This window comes from Salmo salar, chromosome ssa05, assembly GCF_905237065.1.
Source record: "Salmo salar chromosome ssa05, Ssal_v3.1, whole genome shotgun sequence".
Lineage (NCBI taxonomy): Eukaryota > Metazoa > Chordata > Actinopteri > Salmoniformes > Salmonidae > Salmo > Salmo salar.
The window spans coordinates 91,489,419-91,505,100 of record NC_059446.1 but is presented as its reverse complement, the minus strand read 5'-3'; the positions used below and the strand labels follow the sequence as shown (position 1 = coordinate 91,505,100).

The 15,682-nt window shown below is 46.0% G+C and overlaps 1 protein-coding gene across 1 annotated transcript in view; it reads right to left on the bottom strand.

Annotated features, from left to right (window-relative positions):
- LOC106593896 (ankyrin repeat and IBR domain-containing protein 1) overlaps window positions 1-15,682 on the bottom strand; it is a 60,647-nt gene that overhangs the window by 6,523 nt on the left and 38,442 nt on the right. The window contains exons 11-19 of the mRNA XM_045719379.1: window positions 13,980-14,068; window positions 9,933-10,063; window positions 5,764-5,898; window positions 4,799-4,885; window positions 4,044-4,110; window positions 3,681-3,826; window positions 2,974-3,152; window positions 2,725-2,776; window positions 644-746 (exon numbers count right to left, since the gene is read on the bottom strand). Coding sequence (XP_045575335.1) covers window positions 644-746; window positions 2,725-2,776; window positions 2,974-3,152; window positions 3,681-3,826; window positions 4,044-4,110; window positions 4,799-4,885; window positions 5,764-5,898; window positions 9,933-10,063; window positions 13,980-14,068 — 989 coding nt within the window. The remainder of the gene's footprint in view (window positions 1-643; window positions 747-2,724; window positions 2,777-2,973; window positions 3,153-3,680; window positions 3,827-4,043; window positions 4,111-4,798; window positions 4,886-5,763; window positions 5,899-9,932; window positions 10,064-13,979; window positions 14,069-15,682) is intronic.

The window sequence follows — 15,682 nt, the reverse complement described above, 5'->3', positions numbered from 1 at the left end:
ACAACGATCACGGTAGCTAGCTAGCATGCTAACCTTATCTAAACCTTTGGTAAGCTAAATTAGGAAATTGGCGCTGGCGGAAGGCTATTTGGCTACGGTACAGCAGAGCCAAGTCAGACATCCTGTGCTCACGGTTCTCACACAGGAAGTGAAACGATAGGTTGCGTAACAACACCCTGACATCACAGACAAACTCTGGGTATCATCTTTCAGTTGAATGTAATCTTTATTTTCTCTCACTGAGACGGCTAGTCTGAAGCGCCGAGACGGCTAGTCTGAAGCGCCGAGACGGCTAGTCTGAAGCGCCGAGACGGCTAGTCTGAAGCGCCGAGACGGCTAGTCTGAAGCGCCGAGACGGCTAGTCTGAAGCGCCGAGACGGCTAGTCTGAAGCGCCGAGACGGCTAGTCTGAAGCGCCGAGACGGCTAGTCTGAAGCGCCGAGACGTGAAGCGCCGAGACGTGAAGCGCCGCGACGGCTAGTCTGAAGCGCCGCGACGGCTAGTCTGAAGCCCCGAGACGGCTAGTCTGAAGCCCCGAGACGGCTAGTCTGAAGCCCCGAGACGGCTAGTCTGAAGCACTGTGAGCGTCTAGAATAAGCTATAGTATCTATCCATGTATCTTTTACTTATTGATTCATTATTACCTAAAGTGCTGTCGCTAGGGTCGTCAAGATGGGGAATGTCCCCTCTCTGTCTCCTCTGCTGACGATCCCTGTGTCTCCTCCGGTACTGGAACTCTGCATACTCCTGTAGGGTCAGTTACATGACACACCATGACGTCACAGGTCGTACATCATAACGTAAACACACACACACATTGGGAGAATCTCAATTGACTCCTGACGTCCTCTCTACTCACCTCTATTTTAAAAACCCGTTGGATGAGAAGATCAGAAGGGAGGGACTTCTGATATTCTCATCCAATCCAGTTAAAGGAGGCGAGGGCATGGGATACACTGACTCACAGGAAGACACATTGAGACAGAGTCACATTCTCCAGACATCCACTGTCTGATAGTGATGCGCAGGGTTGACTCATAACCCGCAGCCCCCCAACGGTTATATCCTCAGGGCGGGTGGGTATAAAATATTGTGTGGATGAAGGGTGGGTGGGTGCCGGGTTGAATAAACAGAAAACAATACCTTTAAAAAAGCCATGAATGTATAATTATTGTGCAATTTATAACTGTAGCAGCTCCAACTTCCTAATAGTCGCATGATGTATTAAGTAGCTCTATTCACTTCCTAATAGTCACAGGATTTAAAAAATATATATAATAATAATAATTTAATCTTCATTTAACTAGGCAAATAGTCACATGACAGTGGCAGAAATTAACCCTCACATACTGATCAACTAGACATTAACAGAGGTTGTTGACATTTAGCTAGATATTCAGACCTACAACCGTTAGCTAGATATTCAGACCTACAACAGCTAGCTAGATATTCAGACCTACAACAGCTAGCTAGATATTCAGACCTACAACAACTAGCTAGATATTCAGACCTACAACAACTAGCTAGATATTCAGACCTACAACAGCTAGCTAGATATTCAGACCTACAACAGCTAGCTAGATATTCAGACCAACAACAGTTAGCTTGATATTCAGACCTACAACAGTTAGCTAGATATTCAGACCTACAACAACTAGCTAGATATTCAGACCTACAACAACTAGCTAGATATTCAGACCTACAACAACTAGCTAGATATTCAGACCTACAACAGCTAGCTAGATATTCAGACCTACAACAGTTAGCTAGATATTCAGACCTACAACAGTTAGCTAGATATTCAGACCTACAACAACTAGCTAGATATTCAGACCAACAACAGCTAGCTAGATATTCAGACCTACAACAGCTAGCTAGATATTCAGACCTACAACAGTTAGCTAGATATTCAGACCTACAACAGTTAGCTAGATATTCAGACCTACAACAACTAGCTAGATATTCAGACCTACAACAGCTAGCTAGATATTCAGACCTACAACAGCTAGCTAGATATTCAGACCAACAACAGCTAGCTAGATATTCAGACCTACAACAGCTAGCTAGATATTCAGACCTCCAACAGCTAGCTAGATATTCAGACCTACAACAGTTAGCTAGATATTCAGACCTACAACAGCTAGCTAGATATTCAGACCTCCAACAGCTAGCTAGATATTCAGACCTCCAACAGCTAGCTAGATATTCAGACCTCCAACAGCTAGCTAGATATTCAGACCTACAACAGCTAGCTAGATATTCAGACCTACAACAGCTAGCTAGATATTCAGACCAACAACAGCTAGCTAGATATTCAGACCTACAACAGTTAGCTTGATATTCACCTCCAACAGCTAGCTAGATATTCAGACCTCCAACAGCTAGCTAGATATTCAGACCTCCAACAGCTAGCTAGATATTCAGACCTACAACAGCTAGCTAGATATTCAGACCTACAACAGCTAGCTAGATATTCAGAACTACAACAGCTAGCTAGATATTCAGACCTACAACAGCTAGCTAGATATTCAGACCTACAACAGCTAGCTAGATATTCAGACCTACAACAGTTAGCTAGATATTCAGACCTACAACAGCTAGCTAGATATTCAGACCTACAACAGTTAGCTAGATATTCAGAACTACAACAGCTAGCTAGATATTCAGACCTACAACAGCTAGCTAGATATTCAGACCTACAACAGCTAGCTAGATATTTACTTACCTCAGGAGATGCAAAGCCCAAATACTCCCAGTCCCACGTTCCACCTCCAAAACTAGAAATACAAAAAGTACAACGTAATAGCAGTTATTCTGTTATGTTATTAAAACAATTCAATTAGTGGAGAGAGAAAACAGAACACAACAACTGCACAAGAAAACATTCTGAGTGAACCCACATTGGGGGTGACCTTTATCTACAATTGATTGAGTTGGGGACTGAAACGGTTTGTGAGGGGTCAGGGATTCCCACCTGCGTCTAGGGGCCTCTGGGGAGTCGCTGGGGGCCACCCCCCGGGCGACGGAGGCCAGGAACTCCTGTCTCTTCTGCTGCACCAAACAGGCCGCTCGGATGATCTTATGACGGGGAGTTCGGAGGTAAGGACGGTTGACTTTCTGAGCTAGGTCCTCTGTCACCATCTCCAAGTCAGTCTACACACAGACAGGAAGAGGCAAGACAAAAAGTCTACAAACTGTAGAGGAAAAAGTAACTCTTAGCTGTATAATTTTAAACCGTGAGGAAGCAGGGCCAGCCCTCGTCAATCTGCCGCCATAGGCGGACGCCTAATCCCGCCTAATGAACAGGCCAGCCGTGTGAGGAAGTCATTAACGAAGAGAGTAAAAAGGGTTCTTCACAACAAGATCCGTTATTTTAAAACCTCAGTGTTTGAGAGGAAGTAGTTTCAAAACCTCAGCGTTTAAGAGGAAGTCGTTTTAAAACCTCAGTGTTTGAGAGGAAGTAGTTTCAAAACCTCAGCGTTTAAGAGGAAGTCGTTTTAAAACCTCAGTGTTTAAGAGGAAGTCGTTTTAAAACCTCAGTGTTTAAGAGGAAGTCGTTTTAAAACCTCAGTGTTTGAGAGGAAGTCGTTTTAAAACCTCAGTGTTTAAGAGGAAGTAGGTTTTTGACAAGACATTTCAGATGTTTTATATACGAAACCTTTCTCTAAGATCCGTCCGTACCTGCATAAGTTCAAAAATCTCTTTCTTGGTGGATTTGATCTCCAGGAAGAAGCCGTAGGGGTAAGAGCACTTGAGTATGCTGCGAGTCTTCAGCAGCTCCAGCACCGCATCTTCAATGAACGTAGTGTCGGGTGGGCCTCCGTCTCCTGAGAGAGAAGAGATCACGGATCAGGATTACTCCCTCTCTCATACACACAAACACATCATATTACATTCAGAAGAAGAAGAAGTGATAGATTTCAAGTAGTTTAGAGTGTCATTAATACATCTCCACTGTATGATTGTAGTCTGTGTGTTGGTCTATTTATGTGAAATGTCTATCTGAACAAAACTATGAAAAAACATTGAGAAATATCCACATACTTCCACTCAAGGCTCTGCTCAGCTGTTCCATCTTGTCTTTGGCTGTCTTCAACAGGCGCTGCTCCAGCTAGATAGAAGGACAGTCAAGGTAAAGGACCCACTACAGGACTTACTAAAGCTACATGACAGTTAAACAAACCCACCGCTGCCCTACTTACCTGGACAGGGTGTCAGGCTGCACAAGGACATCATAATACAAACTGGCAAGTGTTACAAAAATGCACCACAGACCCTTTTACCTGGTCGCTGTGTTCATGGTTCTGGTAGTGGTCCAGTTCTTACCTGGTAGCTGTGTTCATGGTTCTGGTAGTGGTTCAGTTTTTACCTGGTAGCTGTGTTCATGGTTCTGGTAGTGGTTCAGTTTTTACCTGGTAGCTGTGTTCATGGTTCTGGTAGTGGTCCAGTTCTTACCTGGTAGCTGTGTTCATGGTTCTGGTAGTGGTCCAGTTCTTACCTGGTAGCTGTGTTCATGGTTCTGGTAGTGGTTCAGTTTTTACCTGGTAGCTGTGTTCATGGTTCTGGTAGTGGTCCAGTTTTTACCTGGTAGCTGTGTTCATGGTTCTGGTACTGGTCCAGTTTTTACCTGGTAGCTGTGTTCATGGTTCTGGTACTGGTCCAGTTTTTACCTGGTAGCTGTGTTCATGGTTCTGGTACTGGTCCAGATTTTACCTGGTAGCTGTGTTCATGGTTCTGGTACTGGTCCAGTTCTTACCTGGTAGCTGTGTTCATGGTTCTGGTACTGGTCCAGTTCTTACCTGGTAGCTGTGTTCATGGTTCTTGAAGCGGGTGTAGTAGTGCATAAAGCGGTCCAGTTCCTGGAAGCCCTTATGCTTCTTCTCAGCCTGCAATGACAAGAAGACAAGACAGACAGTGTTACCTCTGGTCCAGAGTTGGGTAAACTACGGCCCCCGAGCCCATTTAATCCTGATCCGGGAGGTTTGAGTATTTTTTTTAAAAACAAACAAAAAAAAACACTTCACCCGACTGTCTAAAACTAGATAGAAACTATGAAGAAATTATAAACAGACCTATACATTTCTATAGCTTATAACAGACCTTTATATTTATATAAATTATAATGGACCTATACATTTATATCAATTATAACGGACCTATATATTTATATAAATTATAATGGACCTATATATTTATATAAATTATAACGGACCTATATTTTATATTTCCCCACCCCGCTCTAGTCTCCAGACTCCCGATGTGGCCCTCCAGACAAAACGTTTCCCCACCCCGCTCAAGTCTCCAGACAAAACGTTTCCCCACCCCTCTCTAGTCTCCAGACTCCCGATGTGGCCTTCCAGACAAAACGTTTCCCCACCCCGCTCTAGCCTCCAGACTCACAGTGTGTCCCAAATGGCATCATAATCCCTATATAGTGCACTACTTTTAACCAGAGCCTATGAGGATAGGGTGTCGATTCAGCCAGCCACAGTGTGCTCTGCCAGCTAAACGACTAAACAAGCGATTCTTATTGCCTCCAGTGTCTCATCTCTCCCTGGCAGGGCTGGTCTTGTTGAGTGGAGTACAGGAATATAACACAGGACAAAGGTGTAGTGCAGAAGTACATTACCAACAGGTTGATGACCCTCTGGTCATCTGTGATGGAGGTGGACTGTCACTGAGTTTCTCTCTGAAGTCTAGAGTTGGTGTGTGTGTGTGTGTGTGTGTGTGTGTGTGTGTGTGTGTGTGTGTGTGTGTTCCACACCTCCACAGTCATGTCTTTGTTCTGCTCCTCCACCTGGTTGATGACCTCATAGCGGGTACAGCGGTAGTACCCTCCAGTAGACGAGCTGTGTTTCTTCCATTCCTCCAGACAGATCCAGCAGAAGTCATACTTACACTGCAGAGAGGGAAAGACGGAAGAGGAGGTAGTCAGTCAGTAGCAGGAAATAGCAAGGCCCTAACCTCTGGCATGGCTAAAGGTAGTCAGTCAGTAGCAGGAAATAGCAAGGCCCTAACCTCTGGCATGGCTAAAGGTAGTCAGTCAGTAGCAGGAAATAGCAAGGCCCTAACCTCTGGCATGGCTAAAGGTAGTCAGTCAGTAGCAGGAAATAGCAAGGCCCTAACCTCTGGCATGGTTAAAGGTAGTCAGTCAGTAGCAGGAAATAGCAAGGCCCTAACCTCTGGCATGGCTAAAGGTAGTCAGTCAGTAGCAGGAAATAGCAAGGCCCTAACCTCTGGCATGGCTAAAGGTAGTCAGTCAGTAGCAGGAAATAGCAAGGCCCTAACCTCTGGCATGGCTAAAGGTAGTCAGTCAGTAGCAGGAAATAGCAAGGCCCTAACCTCTGGCATGGTTAAAGGTAGTCAGTCAGTAGCAGGAAATAGCAAGGCCCTAACCTCTGGCATGGCTAAAGGTAGTCAGTCAGTAGCAGGAAATAGCAAGGCCCTAACCTCTGGCATGGTTAAAGGTAGTCAGTCAGTAGCAGGAAATAGCAAGGCCCTAACCTCTAAAGCCTGGGACCCATAAGGGAGCCGGCCAAAGATAGCTGGCCTGAAGCTCAGAGGTTGCTGGAACGCGGACTGAACAAGAGTTTTCCCCTGTGGCTTAAAACTAATCAATGGTCCTCTATGTGTTCTTTTGATCTGTCACCAGGGAGACAGACCATCCGTTTACACACTGCATACAGATCTATCCATCTGGGGGAAATGTTCGACAAGAGTTAAAACCACCAAACACTACTACCTTTCAACATGATTTCCAGTCCTATTCAGCCCTCGGTCATTCCCACTAGAAACACTGCTTTGCTGTCTGGTGTGGTGAAAATGTAAAAAGGAAACTAAAACACAAAGCCAACTGCTGAAACCGCTGTTGTCCTGAGGAGACAGGACTTGGACGACACTCAAGATAATCTATACTATATAGTGACTGACAGAGAGGGAGAGAGAGAGAGAGAGAGAGAGAGAGAGAGAGACAGAGAGAGAGAAACAGAGAGGGAGAGAAACAGAGAGAGAAGAGAGAGAGAGAAACAGAGAGAGAGAGAGAGAGAAAGAGAGAAGAGAGAGAGAACTACAACATCATGTAGTACAACAGGCCTGTCACTACAGCCCTACAACATCATGTAGTACAACAGGCCTGTCACTACAGCCCTACAACATCATGTAGTACAACAGGCCTGTCACTACAGCCCTACAACATCATGTAGTACAACAGGCCTGTCACTACAGCCCTACAACATCATGTAGTACAACAGGCCTGTCACTACAGCCCTACAACATCATGTAGTACAACAGGCCTGTCACTACAGCCCTACAACATCATGTAGTACAACAGGCCTGTCACTACAGCCCTACAACATCATGTAGTACAACAGGCCTGTCACTACAGCCCTACAACATCATGTAGTACAACAGGCCTGTCACTACAGCCCTACAACATCATGTAGTACAACAGGCCTGTCACTACAGCCCTGCAACATCATGTAGTACAACAGACCTGTCACTACAGCCCTACAACATCATGTAGTACAACAGACCTGTCACTACAGCCCTACAACATCATGTAGTACAACAGACCTGTCACTACAGCCCTACAACATCATGTAGTACAACAGACCTGTCACTACAGCCCTACAACATCATGTAGTACAACAGACCTGTCACTACAGCCCTACAACATCATGTAGTACAACAGGCCTGTCACTACAGCCCTACAACATCATGTTTTGACTTAAAAAGCAGCTTGAATATCTATGGCAAGACTTGAAAATGGCTGTCTAGCACTGATTAACAACCAACTTGACAAAGCTTGAAGAATTTTTTTAAAGAATAATGTGCAAATATTGTACAATCAAGGTGTGTAAAGGTCTTAGAGACTTACCCAGAAAGCCTCACAGCTGTAATCACTGGCAAAGGTGATTCTAATGTGTGACTCAGGGGCATGAATACTTACAGAAATATCAAATTTAAATATTTCATTTGCAATCAATTTGCAAACATTTCTAAAAACATGTTTTCACTTTGTCATTAAGGGGTATTTTGTGTAGAGTGGTGAGAAAAACATTTAATCAATTTTGAATTCAGGCTGTAATAAAACAAAATGTGGAATAAGTCAAGGGGTATGAATACATTCTGAAGGTACAGTACATTCAGAAAGTATTCAGACCTCTTTACTTCTTCCACATTTTGTTACGTTACAGCCTTATTCTAAAATTGATTAAATTGTTTTTTTCACTTGTCAATCTACACACAATATACCTCATAATGACAAAGCAAAAACAGGTCAAATTCTTTTGCAAATGTAGTTCAAATAATATCACATAATATCAAATATCACATTTACGTAACTATTCAGACCCTTTACTCAGTACTTTGTTGAAGCACCTTTGGCAGTGATTACAGACTCAAGTCTTCTTGGGTGTGACGCTGCAAGTTTGGCACACCTGTATTTGGGGAGTTTCTCCCATTCTTCTCTGCAGATCCTCTCAAGCTCTGTCAGGTTGGATGGGGAGCGTCGCAGCACAGCTATATTCAAGTGTCTCCATAAATGTTCGATCGGATTCAAGTCCGGGCTCTGGCTGGGCCACTCAAGGACATTCAGAGACTTGTCCCAAAGCCACTCCTGCATTGTCTTGGCTGTGTGCTTAGGGTCGCTGTCCTGTTGGAAGGTGAACCTTCGACCCAGTCTGAGGTCCTGAGCGCTCCTTCATCAAGGATCTCTTTGTACTTTGCTCCGTTCAGCTTTCCCTCGATCCTGACTAGTCTCCCAGTCCCTGCCGCTGTAAAACATACCCACAGCATAATTCTACCACCACGCTTTAATGTAGGGATGGTGCCAGGTTTCCTCTAGACGTGATGCTTAGCATTCAGGGCAAAGAGTAATCTTGGTTTCATCAGACCAGAGAATCTTGTATCTCATGGTCTGAGAGTCCTTTAGGTGCCTTTTGGCAAACTCCAAGCGGGCTGTCATGTGCCTTTTACTGAGGAGTGGCTTCCGTCTGGCCACTCTTCCATAAAGGCCTGATTGGTGGAGTGCTGCAGAGACGGTTGTCCTTCTGGAAGGTTCTCCCATCTCCACAGAGGAACTCTGGAGCTCTGTCAGAGCGATAACCGGGTTCTTGGTCACCTCCCTGACCACGGCCCTTCTCCCACGATTACAGAGTTTGGCCAGGCGGCCAGCTCTAGGAAGAATCTTGTTTTTTTGCTTTGTCATTATGGGGTATTGCAGATTGATGAGGAAGAAAATGAATATAATCAATTTTAGAATAAGGCTGTAACGTAACAAAAATGTGGAAGAAGTCAAGGGGTCTGAATACTTTCAGAAAGCACTGTATATAAAAGAGAGATCCAAGTTTCAAAGGGTTGAATGTGATTAGACCCTTAGAGCGCCACACCGTCAGAGTTGCCCTACTTTCCCCTGACAGCATTTTCCAAAACAGCATTTTCCAGATAACTCTAGGTCCTCAAATACATTCTCTGGCGTATCTAACATTATAAACTGGGTGGTTCCATCCCTGAATGCTAATTGGCTGACAGTCGTTGTATATCAGACCGTATACCATGGGTATGACAAAACATGTATTTTTACTACCTCTAATTAAGTTGGTAACCAGTTTATAATAGCAATAAGGTACCTCGAAGGTTTGTGATATATGGCCAATATACCACAGCTAAGGGCTGTGTCCAGGCACTCTGCGTTGCGTCGTACTTAAGAACAGCCCTTAGCCGTGGTATATTGGCTATATATCACACCCCCTCAGGTCTTATTGCTTAATTATAACATTCCTCAGATAGATATCCTCCCAACCGGCTCCCTATTCCCTATTTAGTGCACTACTTCTGACTAGGGCCCCATAGACTCTGGTCAAAAGTAGTGCACTATATATAGGGAGTAGGGTGCCATTTGGTACTCAATCCAAGACACTGTGGCCTACCTACCTTAGCACACTGCATGTGGTTGCAGCCTTCGTTCTTCTGAATAGGGGACTTGCAGTTGGCGCAGGGTTTGGCGTTTGACAGTAACCACAAGCAGTTGGCTGCATCTTCATAGGCTTCACTCACACCAGCCACTTCCCAGGGAAAACAACAACACAACAGACCGATAACTGGACACGACTCATTCCACAGCTCAGCATTCAGAGAGGGGGAAAAGTGGTAGTGTTCCTACAACCTACAGTGTGTGTGTGTGTGTGTGTGTGTGTGTGTGTGTGTGTGTGTGTGTGTGTGTGTGTGTGTGTTTGTTTTTTCCTCTCTAATAGCCCATTCAACCTGACGGTAATCGCTGCTATTGAAACACTGCGTCTTTATTCTCTGGTAGCATCCTAATTGGCACCCTATTCCCTATATAGTACACTACTTTTGACCAGGGTACATAGGGCACATAGTATACTACTTTTGACCAGAGCCTTATGTAGGGAATAGGGTAACTTTTGAGAAAAATCACTGACTGAACAGAATGGAACCGTGACAGCTTTTAAAGCCTGAACAAAAGCACCCAGTGAAACTGGTTTCAAAGCACAACAATAACACCTTTTATTCCTGCCTGAAACCTGGTGTTGCCTGTAGCTAGCATCTGAAACCTAGTGTTGTCTGTAGCTAGCATCTGAAACCTAGTGTTGTCTGTCGCTGGCATCTGAAACCTAGTGTTGTCTGTAGCTACCATCTGAAACCTAGTGTTGCCTGTAGCTGGCATCTGAAACCTAGTGTTGCCTGTAGCTGGCATCTGAAACCTAGTGTTGCCTGTAGCTAGCATCTGAAACCTAGTGTTGCCTGTAGCTAGCATCTGAAACCTAGTGTTGCCTGTAGCTAGCATCTGAAACCTAGTGTTGCCTGTAGCTAGCATCTGAAACCTAGTGTTGCCTGTAGCTGGCATCTGAAACCTAGTGTTGCCTGTAGCTGGCATCTGAAACCTAGTGTTGCCTGTAGCTGGCATCTGAAACCTAGTGTTGTCTGTAGCTAGCATCTGAAACCTAGTGTTGCCTGTAGCTAGCATCTGAAACCTAGTGTTGTCTGTAGCTAGCATCTGAAACCTAGTGTTGTCTGTCGCTGGCATCTGAAACCTAGTGTTGTCTGTCGCTGGCATCTGAAACCTAGTGTTGTCTGTAGCTGGCATCTGAAACCTAGTGTTGCCTGTAGCTAGCATCTGAAACCTAGTGTTGCCTGTAGCTGGCATCTGAAACCTAGTGTTGCCTGTAGCTAGCTGGCATCTGAAACCTAGTGTTGCCTGTAGCTAGCTGGCATCTGAAACCTAGTGTTGCCTGTAGCTGGCATCTGAAACCTAGTGTTGCCTGTAGCTGGCATCTGAAACCTAGTGTTGCCTGTAGCTGGCATCTGAAACCTAGTGTTGCCTGTAGCTGGCATCTGAAACCTAGTGTTGCCTGTAGCTAGCATCTGAAACCTAGTGTTGCCTGTAGCTGGCATCTGAAACCTAGTGTTGCCTGTCGCTGGCATCTGAAACCTAGTGTTGCCTGTAGCTGGCATCTGAAACCTAGTGTTGCCTGTAGCTGGCATCTGAAACCTAGTGTTGCCTGTAGCTGGCATCTGAAACCTAGTGTTGCCTGTAGCTGGCATCTGAAACCTAGTGTTGCCTGTAGCTGGCATCTGAAACCTAGTGTTGCCTGTAGCTGGCATCTGAAACCTAGTGTTGCCTGTAGCTGGCATCTGAAACCTAGTGTTGCCTGTAGCTGGCATCTGAAACCTAGTGTTGCCTGTAGCTGGCATCTGAAACCTAGTGTTGCCTGTAGCTGGCATCTGAAACCTAGTGTTGCCTGTAGCTGGCATCTGAAACCTAGTGTTGCCTGTAGCTGGCATCTGAAACCTAGTGTTGCCTGTAGCTGGCATCTGAAACCTAGTGTTGCCTGTAGCTGGCATCTGAAACCTAGTGTTGCCTGTAGCTGGCATCTGAAACCTAGTGTTGCCTGTAGCTGGCATCTGAAACCTAGTGTTGCCTGTAGCTGGCATCTGAAACCTAGTGTTGCCTGTAGCTGGCATCTGAAACCTAGTGTTGCCTGTAGCTGGCATCTGAAACCTAGTGTTGCCTGTAGCTGGCATCTGAAACCTAGTGTTGCCTGTAGCTGGCATCTGAAACCTAGTGTTGCCTGTAGCTGGCATCTGAAACCTAGTGTTGCCTGTAGCTGGCATCTGAAACCTAGTGTTGCCTGTAGCTGGCATCTGAAACCTAGTGTTGCCTGTAGCTGGCATCTGAAACCTAGTGTTGTCTGTAGCTGGCATCTGAAACCTAGTGTTGCCTGTAGCTGGCATCTGAAACCTAGTGTTGCCTGTAGCTGGCATCTGAAACCTAGTGTTGCCTGTAGCTAGCATCTGAAACCTAGTGTTGCCTGTAGCTAGCATCTGAAACCTAGTGTTGCCTGTAGCTGGCATCTGAAACCTAGTGTTGCCTGTAGCTGGCATCGGAAACCTAGTGTTGCCTGTAGCTGGCATCTGAAACCTAGTGTTGCCTGTCGCTAGCATCTGAAACCTAGTGTTGCCTGTAGCTAGCATCTGAAACCTAGTGTTGCCTGTAGCTGGCATCTGAAACCTAGTGTTGCCTGTAGCTAGCATCTGAAACCTAGTGTTGCCTGTAGCTGGCATCTGAAATCTAGTGTTGCCTGTCGCTAGCATCTGAAAGCTAGTGTTGTCTGTCGCTAGCATCTGAAACCTAGTGTTGTCTGTCGCTAGCATCTGAAACCTAGTGTTGTCTGTCGCTAGCATCTGAAACCTAGTGTTGCCTGTAGCTAGCATCTGAAACCTAGTGTTGCCTGTAGCTAGCATCTGAAACCTAGTGTTGTCTGTAGCTAGCATCTGAAACCTAGTGTTGCCTGTAGCTAGCATCTGAAACCTGGTGTTGCCTGTAGCTAGCATCTGAAACCTAGTGTTGCCTGTCGCTAGCATCTGAAACCTAGTGTTGCCTGTAGCTAGCATCTGAAACCTAGTGTTGCCTGTAGCTAGCATCTGAAACCTAGTGTTGCCTGTAGCTAGCATCTGAAACCTAGTGTTGCCTGTAGCTAGCATCTGAAACCTAGTGTTGCCTGTAGCTAGCATCTGAAACCTGGTGTTGCCTGTAGCTAGCATCTGAAACCTAGTGTTGCCTGTAGCTAGCATCTGAAACCTAGTGTTGCCTGTCGCTAGCATCTGAAACCTAGTGTTGCCTGTAGCTAGCATCTGAAACCTAGTGTTGCCTGTCGCTAGCATCTGAAACCTAGTGTTGTCTGTCGCTAGCATCTGAAACCTAGTGTTGCCTGTCGCTAGCATCTGAAACCTAGTGTTGCCTGTAGCTAGCATCTGAAACCTAGTGTTGTCTGTCGCTAGCATCTGAAACCTGGTGTTGCCTGTAGCTAGCATCTGAAACCTGGTGTTGCCCGTAGCTAGCATCTGAAACCTAGTGTTGCCTGTAGCTAGCATCTGAAACCTGGTGTTGCCTGTAGCTAGCATCTGAAACCTAGTGTTGTCTGTCGCTAGCATCTGAAGTGGTGATGTGAGCAGTGCTGAGTCCCAAATTGCATCCTATTCCCTATATAGGGCTCAAGTCAAAAGTAGTGCACTATAAAGAGAATAGGGTGACATTTGAGTCCATGAAGTTGAACTGTCCATCAATGGATGGTAGATATCAAACCTAGCAGCACTGACTTGATACAGCTGAATTTGTTTTGGGATTATTTGATTTCTAAAAGACAACGTGTCCATATCATCACACAGGAAACAAACATTTTGGGGTTGTGGCTCCCTCAGTAGCAAGCTGTTTGGGTGACTGAACGGCTTTCATAAATAGAGCATCTGTGACTGATTCCACATTTCTGCTTCTGTCAAAAGACATTGTTGTAATGTGTAATGAAGGACAGAAGCCATATTTAGTATGTGAAGAGGTATAAACAGTCTACTGAGGTAAAAGAGCAAGAGATGCACAACAACAACAACAACAACATCAGATGAGGAAGTCCACTGGGTTTTCCTTTAGAAAACGAACTCATCAATAGTAGAGATGCTTACATTCTTGGGGTCTCATCTCAGTAACTTCAGCCAGCCACATCTTCCATGTCTGGCAGTCGCATGGTTCATGGGCTTCTCCCTGGCACTCCCTGGAGACAGACAGACAGACGACTTTACCCTCCAGACACATCATACTGTCTGTTTATGTTCTGTCTGGGAACACATCCTAAGCATTACTCAGACTACCACAGACATGAAAGGAGTAGACAATAGAATGCAGTATCAAAACATCTCTGTGTTCTAACAAGATTGTAAGAGATGTCTTACTGCTCATACCACACATCTAATCTAATGACTAGACAGGATAGAATGCAGAATCAAAACACTGTGAGATCCCTAGGTCTATATCGAACCTCTCATTGGGGTTGGGTGTGTGTGGGCGGGGCTGGGGGTGTGGGGGGGCGGGGGTGTATGGGGGCGGGGCGGGGCTGTGTGGGGGGCGGGGCTGGGGGGTGTGTGGGGGCGGGGTGTGTGTGGGGGCTGGGGGTGTGTGGGGGCGGGGGGTGTGTGGGGGCGGGGCTGGGGGTGTGTGTGGGGCGGGGCTGGGGGTGTGCGGGGCTGGGGCTGGGGGTGTGCGGGGCTGGGGGTGTGGGGGGGCGGGGCTGGGGGTGTGCGGGGCGGGGCTGGGGGTGTGCGGGGCTGGGGGTGTGCGGGGCTGGGGGTGTGCGGGGCTGGGGGTGTGCGGGGCTGGGGGTGTGGGGGGCTGGGGGTGTGGGGGGCGGGGCTGGGGGTGTGCGGGGCGGGGCTGGGGGTGTGCGGGGCTGGGGGTGTGCGGGGCTGGGGGGTGGGGGGCGGGGCTGGGGGTGTGCGGGGCGGGGCTGGGGGTGTGCGGGGCTGGGGGTGTGCGCCCGTTGGGTCCCCTGGACCAAGATTGAGAAGCACTGCCTTTGAACAATGTAGAAACGTCCTTGACCTTGAATGTACCTGACCCATCTAAATGTCAGATTGTATGAAGTCATCTGACATTCTAAATCATGAAATGTGTAATATCTTGAAATATGAAACATTTAGAAAAATAACAAGAATAAATATATACAGGTAACTGCCAAAATAAAGGAAACACTTGAGTAAATTGAGGGATAGAGAGTATATTGAAAGCAGGTGCTTCCACATCATGTTTAGGGTCAGGTATAAAAATGCCCAGTTGCCCATTATTTTGTCTACCATAGCTAGAAGAGATCTCTGTGTGTGTGTGTGTGTGTGTGTGTGTCACCAGATCTCAAGCCAATTGAACACTTATGGGAGATTCTGAAGCGGCGCCTGAGACAGCGTTTTCCAACACCAGAATCTACGCCAAGGTTCATTGAAGGTGTTATGGAGGCTGGTGATGGCCCAATGCCCAATTAAAACACTTTATGTTGGTGTTTCTTTTACTTCGGCAGTTACCTGAATATATATTTTTTTAAATGCAATGAACAGGCCCCAATTAACACCACTACAGCCCCGTTGATGTTATCTAACTAGCTATATTAGCTACCATCAAAGACTATGATAACTAACCCTTTCATCTGTGGCGTTATTAGCTACTATGCTAGCTAGCTGACTAGATAAACATGTAGCTAAGATATCTGATAGGACAGGGCTCTCCAACCCTGGTCCTGGAGTGCTACCCTCCTGTAGGTTTTCAATCAAACCCCAGTTGATTCAGCTTAATCCTGGACTATCAAGACAACCATCTTATTACATTTGCAACAAATTATTCA